At 34.0% G+C, this 12769-nt stretch overlaps 1 protein-coding gene and 1 pseudogene across 1 annotated transcript; both read left to right on the forward strand.

Annotated features, from left to right (window-relative positions):
- Positions 1–4353: 4353 nt before the first annotated feature.
- On the forward strand, positions 4354–5320 carry LOC103212340 (annotated as a pseudogene).
- Positions 5321–8197: 2877 nt separating this feature from the next.
- On the forward strand, positions 8198–9103 carry LOC103212329 (olfactory receptor 6C2-like). Its single transcript, XM_042783338.1, has one exon. The coding sequence runs from the start codon at positions 8198–8200 to the stop codon at positions 9101–9103; it is 906 nt and encodes a 301-aa protein (XP_042639272.1).
- Positions 9104–12769: the final 3666 nt, after the last annotated feature.

The following is a 12769-nucleotide window of genomic DNA, read 5'->3' on the forward strand; positions in this document are numbered from 1 at the left end:
CGGGCAGTGTTTCGTTCTGCTGTGCATGGGGTCGCTATGAGTCGGAAACGACTCGACGGCACTTAACAACAACAACAACATATATATATATATATATATATCAATAATATATCTCAATTAAACTAATAAATATTAAAAAGCAAAATATATGACATATTTGTGTAAAACCATGAACCATATGGCAAAATTAAGTACTGACTTTTTTAGAGTTAATATAATCTTAAATACATACTTAGCATATTTGAAAGAAAAAAAAATATGAATAGACTGGAAAATGAAAATGACAAATGCAAATGATCTAATTATAATACCAAATATTTACTATACCCTAATATTATGGATAGGAACTCTGGTGGTGTAATGCCTAAGGCATTTGACTGCTAACCAGAAAGGTGACAGTTCAAACCCATCAGCTACTCCGTGGAAGGAAGACTGGGCAAGCTACTGTAGTGATACTGCCTTGTAAATCCAAAAGGGGTCACTATGAGTTTGGATCTGACTTGACAGCAGTGAGTGTTTTTCGGTTTTAATATTATCAATATTTTATAATGAATAATGAATACAAAATATATAAATATGAAATAATATTTGACCTAGAAATTTCAATGCCAGTAATTATTCTTACACATAAATAACAGTACTAATATGAAGATGCTTTTGATAGAATAGTTGATAACTGTTCTGGTTACCTAGTGCTACTATGAAAGAAATATACCACAAATGTTATGGCCTTAACAAACAGGAGTTTATTCTCTTACAGTTTTGTGACTTTAAGTCCAAGTTCAAAGTGCCAGGCTCTAGGGGCTGGGTGAAAGCCCCTCAACTTTGGGGTTCGGCTCTACCTCCTGCTCCTGGACAACTGGAGCTACAGGTGTTTCTTCACTCAGACAGCTGCTAGCTGCTGAGACTGGGAAGCCCAAGGTTGACAAGTAAAAAGACACAGTCTTGATGTTACTAAACCACACGACAGGCCATTAATTCAAGTCCATTGTCAGTCCCAAGGTCGGCAGAGCATGGCAGGCTGCTGAACAACGACCCAGCTACATGCAGGGTCCAAGCATGTCAGATACTAGAGACCATTCCCAAAGCTGCCCCTTATATATGGGAAGAACACATACCCAAAGCAGCTACTCAGCTGCTTGTGGTAGATCCTACCATGGAGATGATTGCCAGTCTCATGATGGGGAATAACTACCAACAGCTGGCCAGGCACTCAGCCAGGCCCAGCCAAGTTGATACAAAAACATAACTACCATAATAACTATGAAAAATGAAAGAAATGTTATAAATTTAATTCAGACGTTGGTTAAATAAAAGCCAGAATATTCATGCAATCAATTTTATTAATAATTAAACATTAGAAATAACATAACTTGATATTATGTGATATATTAAAACATGTTTACATATGTAAAAATATGTTGCATGCAATGAAAAAATAGAGCTGCGGATGTTTATAATTTATAGATAATATCTCTAATAAAGGACGTATATTTGGAGAAAGAAAATTTTAGGAGGTTAAGGTCTATAATGTAAGCAGCAATGTAACTGCAGTTGTCATATAATTTGCTTATCAGATCAACATTTCCAATGATAATAAAGGTTTCATATAATGTAATAAAGAATTATATTCCTATAATAAATATAATCTTTCAAATGCCTTAGTAGATGTAAAAATTATTTAAAATTAGTTATGTAATCACTTCTCGGCCTTTTGGCTAAGATCAAGAGTAAAATTAGTTATGCAATGTAAATAATATAGTTCTCCTCCTTCCACGTGTCTTGTCCTGCTGTATTGTCCTCTATCTCTAAGAACACTTTCTCTCTGAAGCCTGTGTTACTGTTTTTTTTTTTTTTAAACCATCTTTCATAATCAGAAAATTAATTAATTACTCTCAAAGGTAGGTCACCAAGGACCCGTTGTTTTTTACTTCATGGTATTTGAAAATTCAAAAAGGAAAAAAAAAAAGGCCAGGATTGATATTATAAACTTCTCTTTGATGATTTAGAATATCATCTCCTCCCCTGGTTGATACAGTTCCTGACAATCCCAGCCCTCAGAGATAATTTATTTTCTTTTCAATGATAGAGATAGTGAGGATATATTTGGGAGGAGATAACAGCACCAAGCCGATCACAAGAAAGTCTGCCCATTTTGCTGGAATGGAAATTGCAGCAAGATGTATGCATTGCCAAATGAGCCAGTGAATGTAAACATATAAATGTCTTTATAGAAATATCACTTACCACACTGCAGTTGTAATGTTATGTTTAAACAACCAAAAGAAACTGATTTACTAAACCACAAGAAGGTATAATAAAATTTGGCTGTTTGATTGTAATTCCCTTTGTAGGTTCTAGGTTCATATTTTCCTCTATAAAATTAAATGAATTTCAGGTATAATTGATATATGTTTTCTAATATATTTGATATGTTTATAAGATGTTGTTTTTTAGAATGTTTCTTGTATAGATAAATATTATTGACTGCAAGTTTTTTAATGCATAAAATACACACAAAATTTTATCTAAATATAAGAAAAGTCGAGGACAACTTTGGCTATATATTCATCTTCAAATTAAAAATAGAAAAATATCTTTGTACACATAGAAGTATGTAAGAAATAATAACATTGGCTGAAGCAGCGACATCTCATTAAAGACTTCTGTATTCATTTTGAACATTTCTTTGAAAGATAGAATTAACAGTCAGTTACATTTTAGAATAAATTGTTTTATTAATTTCCATTATACATTAAGTGGTAATATCTTAGGAAAAAAATAAATCTACCTTGAGAAATGAGCAAAGCTCTAAATTTGAAGGGCGTGATAAGGTCCACAGTGACGCATTGGCTACCCGACAGATTAGGAAAAAATGACGTAAGCAAGGTAAGTGGGCTACAAAGAAATAGCACTTCTACATCTCAATATATAATAATATAAATAGTTGATAGCTGTTAAATGAGAGATTAACGGTGCCAAGAACTTTATGACTTTCAGGTAAACCATGAGACTCTGTCAGTGTTCCTGCCCTGTCTTGGTCAGTGGGAGCTGGGTGCATAGTCACAGCCAACTCAGCTGCACCTCGGAAAGAAAACACAGTAAGGTAAACAACAGAGTGAAACTGCTCCTAAGATAAGTAAAGTGGTTTCTAAAGGGAAAAGTTTTCCTACTTTGATATATGAAAAGTTCAAGAGACTTATTATATATCAGAAATATTTGAGTCTTTTCCAATGTAATTAATGATTAAAACCAGAGAAAATTTGGTGGAGAACTTATCACAAATTCAGAATCCAAATGTTCTTGTGTTCTGGATTCAATATCTTATTTATTACTAGTAAAAGAGCAACAATGAAGATAAAATAATTCATTTGACTAGAAGATCAGTGACTAGAAGGGGAGCAAGAGAAGGCTGTTATCACTTCACGTCAGCATTAAATGTTATGCACAAAGTTGGAAAGAAAAATGCATACATATATTGAGAATTAAGGTAGATTGTGTAGAGGGGAGCAGGAGTTGTTCATAAGAATAAAACACACTTGTCCGAAAAGCAAACCAACAAGCAAAAATCTTATTTTGGAGCAAAGACCTAAAGTTTTGCTTTAAAATCTGCATAAACTCACTTCGATCAAGTCAATTCCAACTCAGGACAGAGTAGAACTGTCCCATAGGATTTCCAAGGCTATAAATCTTTAGTCTATAGCAGATTGGCAATTTTTGTCCCATGGACTTGTATTAAACTGCCTACCTTTTGGTTAGCAGCTGAATGAATACCTTAACCACTTCACTACCAGAGAATCTATATAAACTTATATAAACAACAACAACAACAAAAAACCTACTGCCATCCAGTCAATTCTGACAATAGCAATGCCCATTGGGTTTCCAAGTTGGAAAGTAGATTGCCCCATCTTTCTTCCTCAGAGAAGCTAGTGGGTTTGAACTGCCAACCTTTTAGTTAGCAGCCAAATGCCTTAGGCAACAGGCCATCACAGATCCTTAGAGAGTCTATATAGTGAGCCCAAATTATCTATTACATATTAGAATCGTTTAAAGAGAGAAAGAGAGAAAGAAAAGATCCAAATGTTAACAAAGGTCATGAAAGCAATGGTGAAATTTTGTGATGTAGTTTGTGAATGGAGAAGAATTCTTGACTGTCAAAGGACATTACTGCTACCCATAAAATATTTACCTCATCAAAAGTCTATATTAGTCATGTGGGAAAATCTTAAGTAGAAGATGGAAGTGAAACATTAAAAAAATGATAATAATGAAGAAGAAAAGCCTGAATATGGGGAGCTTGTGAACATCTAAAATTATCTATAAGAAAATGTCTTTGATTATCACTTACAGATTGGCAGAAGTCGAAAGTCGGTGATGAGAAACGGGACAGTAACAACATTCATTCTGCTGGGACTGACTGATGACCCTCAGCGGCAGGTTCTGATTTTTGTCTTTCTCTTTCTCACCTACATGTTGAGTGTAACTGGGAACATGACCATCACCACACTCACCTTTGTGGATGCTCACCTGAAAACACCTATGTACTTTTTCTTAAGTTTTTTTTTTTTTTTCCTTTTTGGAGATCTCTTTCATCTCTGCTTGTATTCCTAGATACCTGCATAACACAGCAACAGGTGACAAGGTCATTACCTATAGTGCTTGTGTTATACAAGTGTTTTTTCTTGACCTCTGTGGAGTAACAGAGTTTTTCCTCCTGGCTGCCATGTCCTATGACCGTTATGTGGCCATCTGCAAATGCTTGCATTACGTGACCATCATGAGCAGCAGGGTCTGCAGGATTCTCATTATCTCTAGCTGGATGGCTGGTTTGTGGGTAATAGTCCTACCCCTGAGCCTGGGTTTAAATCTGGAATTTTGTGACTTTAACCTGACTGATCATTTTACCTGTGATGCATCTCCCCTTGTGAAAATCTCTTGCTCAGACACATGGTTTATGGAACAGACAGTTATCATCTGTGCTGTGCTGACCCTGAATATGACTCTAACTTATGTCGTTCTGTCATACAGTAATATCATCAGGACAATATTTCAATTCCCTTCTGTGCAGCAAAGGAAAAAGACCTTTTCAACCTGTTCTTCCCACATGATTGTGGTTTCCATCACCTATAGCACGTGCATTTTCATCTACATGAGTCCTACAGCTAAGGAAGAAGTGACTGTTAATAAAATGGTTTCATAGCTTATTTCTTCTGTTTCACATACTTTGAATCCATTTATTTACACCCTGAGGAACAATCAAGTTAAGAAAGCCTTGAAAGACTCAGTCAATATACTTGTATTGCTCACAACTAAGTAAAAGAAGACAATATTTTTAAAAACTTGATATACATGGTTGTATAAAACCATGATCATATGCCAAAAATTATCATTGCCATTTTTAAAGACTCAGAATCTTAAAATACATACTTAAAAGAACAAAATCTGAATCAACTTGACAATAAATTTAATATTCACTATTGAACTAATTACAGTAGAAAATCTTTGACAGACAAACCTTATTGTTTTTATGACATTTTACAATATCTATACATATGAAATAACATTTTGATGTATAATTTTCAGCTCTTTAAATTATTCTTACACATAAGCAAAACTTAGTATAAAGAGGTTTTTGATACAATGATTGATAGCAATGAAAATGAGAAAATTATAAATTTAATTCATGCACTGCTTAAATAAAGAGAATAATCAAACCAACAATTTTATTAGTAGTTAAAAATTAGAAAGAACTAAATTTATTGTGTAATCAATAAGATGTATGTAAATATATAAAACCATATTTTCCATATCCTTTTAAAGGATGTAGTTGCATTTATTTATCTATTTAAGAATAATACCTATAATGTAGTGGCTGTATTTGAAGAACAAAAAACTTAGAAAGATAAAATGTATAATATAAGCATGTTGTTGTTGTTGTTGTTTGCCGTTGAGTCGGCCCCGACTCATAGCGACCCCACCTTGGGTTTCCGAGGCAGTATCACTACGGAAGTAGGATTGCCCAACCTTCCTTCCGAGGAATGTAAGCCTATGTAATTGTATAAACTTCTCATTTTGCTTATCAAATTGAAATTATCCAATGATAATAAAGGATCAATATATTATGAGAAAGGATTATAGTCATATAACAAAGAATATAAAATGCTACAATGCTTTAGTAGATGTCAATTTTTAAAATTAACTCTGTTATTTAAATATCATAGTGATTTTCCTTCCATGTGTCTGTCACTCTCTATTCTTCTTTCCTCCAAGTTCACTGTCCCTCTGAGACCTGTTACTTGCTTTTACTCAAATTTTATTACTCAGAAAATACAGTAATGACTCATGAATATAGGTCACCAGGGACACTCTAAAGAAAAAAAAAAAAACTTCATGGCATTTTCAGGTTTTTTTTCTGTTTAAAAAAGGGTTGTACTTGACATTATAAAATCATTTCTCACTCACATGATTTATTAGAGTATTGTCTCTTCCAACAGTGCATAGAGTTCCTGATACTACCGAATTCTTAGAGTGAATGATGGAGATATTAAGAATATATTTGGGGGCTGATAATAGCACTAAGCCCATTGTGAGGAAGTCTGCCCAATTTGTTGGGGATGAAAATAGCTGGGAGTTCTACTATCACTGAACCCGCCACTGAATGTAAAGACATAAGGGTCTTTATAAAAACAGTACTTTTCACATTGGAGTGTTGGTACTGCTTTTCTTAAACAGAAACTCTGATTTATTAACAGAACAGTAAGTATGATAAAGTCTGACTCTTTGATTGTAATTCCCTTTGTAGTACCTAGGTCATACTTTTCTCAAGAAAATGAAATGGCTTTCAAGGATAATTTATATAATTTTTTTTTTTATGTATCCAAGGTAAGAAATGCCACTTTTTAGAATGAATTTCTCTTGTGTAGATATCTGTCACTGTTTGGGAGATTTTCATCCATAAATAACTGTGCATTTAACTTAATATAAAAATATCAAGGGCACCTCAAGGTTAAAAATGTGCAACCAAAATTAAAAATTGCTATTATTTTTCATGCTGCGGTAAAAAAAATAGCGTAGTGTTTACAAAAATACCTGGGAATGGGTGTGGAGAGGGAGTGGTTGGCAAGCAAATCTATATGGTTTGGGTCATTTGAGTAAAAATATGGTAAAGTGTTGTTAGTTGCTAAATGAGTGGTTGGAATCATTAAAATAATTCTAACTTTAAAGTAAATTATCAGCCTTGGTCAGTGTGCCCTTGCGTCTCAGTGATACTGTGAACAGTCACAGCTAACTGTGGGCTTACATCAATAAGGAGACAGCAAGTTAAGCAACAAGGTGAAACTGCTTACAAAACAAATAAATTGCATACACAAGGGAAAACTTTCTCTACTCATTAATATTAGAAAAGTTCAAGCCTTGAAATATGGATTACATGTTGGAAACCTTTGAGTTCTTACTGTTGTAATTAACGGTGGAACCACAAGAAAACTCCGTAGAGTAAATTATCACAAACTCAGAACCTAAAGATTCTTGACTTCTGACTTCAGTGTCTTATCATTAGGCAAAAGTGTCAAAAACGAAGAGAGAAATAATTCATTCGACTGGAAGGGCATGGAAGGAAGAGAAAGTAGTCACAATTTTGTCAGCCAAGGATGCAATGTACACATACAGAAGAGGTAATACACATAAACTGTATTATATAAATACATAAAGAGCTGGGTTGTGTTCAGTGGAGAACAGGGCTTAGGGTTGTTGAGAGGAATGAAACACATTTGTCCTAAAAGCAAAGCAACAAACTCTTTATTTTTAATAAGGATCTCAAGTTCTGCTCTAGATTCTGTTTAGTGAGACTGGGTTATGTACTAGCATCGGCATTGTTCAAAAACGAAGAAAAAGACCCAAATGTCAAGAAAGGACATAAAGGCAATGGTGAAATTGTGTGATTTAGTTTGGGAAAAGGTAAGAATGCTCGAGAGTCTAAGGCCATTATTGTTACTCATAAAATTCTACCACATTAACAATTTGCTTCAGTCACATGGGAAATTCCCAAGCAGAGGATGAAGATGAAACATTAAAAGAAAAAAAACAACATAAACAATAAAAGCCTGATTATGTTGACTTTTTGAGCATTTAAAATAATTTGTAAGGAAATCTATCTCTTTATCACTTACAGATTGGCAGGAGTCAGAAGTCAGCGATGAGAAACGGGACAGTAACAACATTCATTCTGCTGGGACTGACTGATGACCCTCAGCTGCAGGGTCTGATTTTTGTCTTTCTCTTTCTCACCTACATGTTGAGTGTAACTGGGAACCTGACCATCATCACACTCACCTTTGTGGATTCTCACCTGAAAACACCTATGTACTTTTTCTTAAAAAATGTTTCCTTTTTGGAGATTTGTTTCACCTCTGCTTGTATTCCTAGATACTTGTATAACATAGCAACAGGTGACAAGGTCATTACCTATAATGCTTGTGTTACCCAAGTGTTTTTTCTTGACCTCTGTGGAGTAACAGAGTTTTTCCTCCTGGCTGCCATGTCCTATGACCGTTATGTGGCCATCTGCAAACCCTTGCATTACGTGACCATCATGAGCAGCAGGGTCTGCAGGATTCTCATTATCTCTTGCTGGATGGCTGGCTTATGTGTAATAGTCCCACCCCTGAGCCTGGGTTTAAATCTGGAATTTTGTGACTCTAACCTGATTGACCATTTTGCTTGTGATGCATCTCCCCTTGTGAAAATCTCCTGCCCAGACACATGGTTTGTGGAACAGACAGTTATCATCTGTGCTGTGCTGACCCTAAATATGACTCTTAGTTGTGTAGTTCTGTCATACAGTAGCATCATCAGGACAATATTTCAATTCCCTTCTGTGCAGCAAAGGAAAAAGGCCTTTTCTACCTGTTCTTCCAACATGATTGTGGTTTCTATCACCTGTGGCACATGCATTTTCATCTACATGAATCCAACAGCAAAGGAAGAAGTAACTGTTAAGAAAATGGTTTCATTGCTTATTTTTTCTCTTTCACCTATTGAACCCATTTATTTATACCCTGAGGAACAATCAAGTCAAGAAAGCCTTCAAGGATTCATTTAAAAAAATTTCATTGCTCTCAACTAAGTAAAATAAATAATATATGTATTATCAAAATATGTATTATCAAAAAATAATACATGAATGTACAGTTTTGTGTTGAAACATTTCTTTGAAAGATTTAACTTAAAAAGAAAATATTAATAGCCCCAGGCATTTTTCTCATTGATACTTGTAACCATATTTGTTTTTAATAAGGTATACTTCAGCAATTTTAATTTTATAAACACTTCTCTGAAAAGCTTCCATTAACACTGGTCAAGCCATTCTTTTATCTTTCTTTTCCAAAGCAATATCTCAAAATGATTTGCCATCTTGTTAAGAGAACATGTACATAGATTTCTTAAAAAAAAATCATTGTTTTTGAATGAAATCTACTTTAAAATATTAAATTTTACTGGAAGGTTGGGCAATCCTACTTCTGTAGTGATACTGTCTTGGAAACCCAAGCAGGGGTCGCTATGAGTTGGGGCCGACTCGATGGCAAACAACAATAACAACACATGTAATAAAATATATAACTGTAGTCAGGATAGGAGTGAGAGTACACAGCTGAAGGTTGTAAATTGAAGGTGTCCGAAATAAAGATGCAACTGAAAAATAGAACAGCAATCTGTAATTGACTGGTTGATATCTAGAAGAACATCTAATGGAGGATGGGAGCGGGACAGGAGATGGGGCTGCATTATGGATCCCAGGGATTTAGGATTATAGGCTTAGGATCAATGTAGTGAGATCACTTAGAATGACACTACAGCATGAAGTCAAAATGGCAAAATTGTTGTACCCTTAATGAAAGGTTGGATTATATTTGTGTTCATTTCCATAAAAAGATTAATTATTTTTTCAGAAAAATATTTTCTGCTGTTTTTAAGGCTATATGTCACAGGGAAGCTATTCTCAAATATATTTAATACATCTAACACAAATTAAGCTTTGCAGTTTTCTCACAACAAATCTAAATTACAACATATAAAAACTGAAAACCACATAAATATAATTCATTGTAAATTATTAACTTCTCATTAACAAAGTACTCTCCAGAATGTAATGAGCAGACACTAGTTTCCTGTGTGTGTTATCCTCATCATATGCAAACAATATGGAATATCATGGTTTATTTGGAGCATTGAAAAATTTGTACTCAGAAGGATTTCTTTTATCTTAAATGTGTTCATTATTTACAAATATTCAAGCTACACCAAAAGAGAACTTATTCCAACAAATATGAGAGAAAAAAAATTAGAAACTGTAATTTACTAAATGTAAAAAATGAAATCAATTAAATGAAGTCAAAATCAGTTATTTGAAAAGTCCAACAGCATAGATTAATCCCTTTCCACTCTATGTGAAGAAATAGAAAAGCAAATAAATATGCAATACTTCATTGGAAGATCTTAGAAATGCAACAAGATAAGAAGAAAACATAATCTCATAATATGAGAAATAACACATGATACTACACCTATTGCTTACACATTGGCTCTCTTGTTACCTGACATTTTGTATTTATGGTGATAGTGAAAATTCTACTATACAACTATTTTGTGCATTAATGACATACATCTGGCAGTAATGAATGCTGAGGAGCAAAGCTAGAGTAACCCTGGCTGTGAGGTTAAAGTTCTCTTGGCTGAGCCACGATTCTCAGTAGTTTGACAGTTATGGAATGATGTACTCATCCTCTATTTTGTGATCTAATGTACTCATGCCCCATTTTCACATAATGCTAATTTTTGCATGACAATCTGGTCTTCGAAATTTAACAGTATCGAAAAGTGAAGAGTGGATGTATTGCATTTAAGTTTTTACTTTTCTGAAGTAGAGGTATGTTATCATAGAAGAGCACTTGGCATTGCTCATAATTTAATTGATAAGATTTTCTTTCAGTTATGGCATCTCTCATAATTGATGGTGTCGTAAAAATGATTAAATGATTTTTTCCCCTGAAGACATTCTTATATATCCAGAAAACTCAAGAAATTCCAATAGGACACTAGTATAATAAATAGAAGAATTTGTTATTCTGCCCAATCAAATGGAACATATTGAAAATACGTAATCTCTCATTCATTTATTAAAATTGTATTTCTTTATAGATATTCACTAAGCATGTAGGATGTTAAAGGAAGACACATTTTAATTCAGGTTATCAGCAGCAAATAAGTGATTCAATCAGAGAGAAAAAATATAGAATGAGACGAATAAAAATCAAAACAAACTATTGATCATACTATCCCATCTATGTGTATGGGTTTGTGTATATGTAGTTTGATGTGAAAAAAGAAATTTTTTTTAAGATGGATTTCCACTGACTAGATGATTATTGTAGTTAGATACCACCCAGTTGGTTCCTACTCACAGCAACTCCATGTAATAAGAAGGAAACATTTTTCCAGTCCACCAATCTTACAATAATTGCTCAATTTAAGTCCACTGTGGAATGTCAAGTAGCTGTTGTCAAGTTAAAAAAAAGTAGTTTCAAGATATTTTGTTAATGATGACTCTTGTATAGTAAACTTAAACAAAACAGGAAAACCTTTTTGAATGCTTATAGGAACAGGACACTGGTATAATAATGTTCATACCAATCTCTTAATATCAACTATATCAGTGGAAGAAAATTTGAAGAGATGATATTTTAATGTTGTTCTATCTAATTACTTCACTCACTGCAAACAGAAAATATTTTGAGCATGTATGGACATGTTTTCTTAAAAAATAAAATTTGTGTTTTTGGTGAAACTTTACATAGCAAGGTAGTTGCCATTTGACAATTTCCACACATATTGCTCAGTGACATTGGTTAATTTTTTTTTTGCAATAAGTAAACATGCTCTTTAATTGTGTTCTGGCTGTGCTATTTCCAGTACTCTTGTTTCTCTGTCCCATCATCTTCTTATCTTTGATTCAGAGTAAGTGTTGCTGGTGTGTCTCAGACAGGTGATATTTTAGTAGAGCACCACTCCAATGGCTAATAGCCTTTATTTTGTGTGCCACTCTGTTATTTCAATAATATGTGATCTCAGTGGACAATTTCAGTTCAAGTTTCAAAAACTGTCTCAGGGTGATAGTCTCAGGGAGCTCTCTAGTCTCAATTGGTCCAGACAGCTGGTCTTTTTTCAGAATTTGAGTTTTGTTCTACAATTTTCTTCCATTGTATCTGGAACCATCTATTGTGACCTAGGTCAGAACAGTCGGTTGTGGTAGCAGGATACCATCTATTCATTCTGGTCTCAGGGTAGATGAGGCCATGACTCGTGTAGCTTGTCAGCCTTGTAAGACTTGTTCTTCTTTGAGATTTTGATTACCTTCTTATTTTGTTACCCCTTACAAGTAGAGACCAATTGTTGTATCTTAGATGGCCACTTGCAAGCTTTTAATATCCTAGAGTCTACAGACTTTACTAGGATACAGAACATGAGCTTTGTCTACTATGTGATGTCAATTGACTGAGGTGTCCCGTGAGACTATGATCCTAAGATTTCAAACTTAGAAAACCAGTCTTGCAAGATGTTTGGTTATGTCTGAGGAGTGTTTTGAATGACTGACTGTATATACCGATACACACATTTCCGTATTTACATGTACATATACTCTGTTCTCACACACACACACACACACACACACACACACACACACACACATATATATATATATATATATATA

This window comes from Orycteropus afer, unplaced genomic scaffold (genome assembly GCF_000298275.1).
Source record: "Orycteropus afer afer isolate SDZICR_OR568_19922 unplaced genomic scaffold, OryAfe1.0 scaffold00923, whole genome shotgun sequence".
NCBI lineage: Eukaryota > Metazoa > Chordata > Mammalia > Tubulidentata > Orycteropodidae > Orycteropus > Orycteropus afer.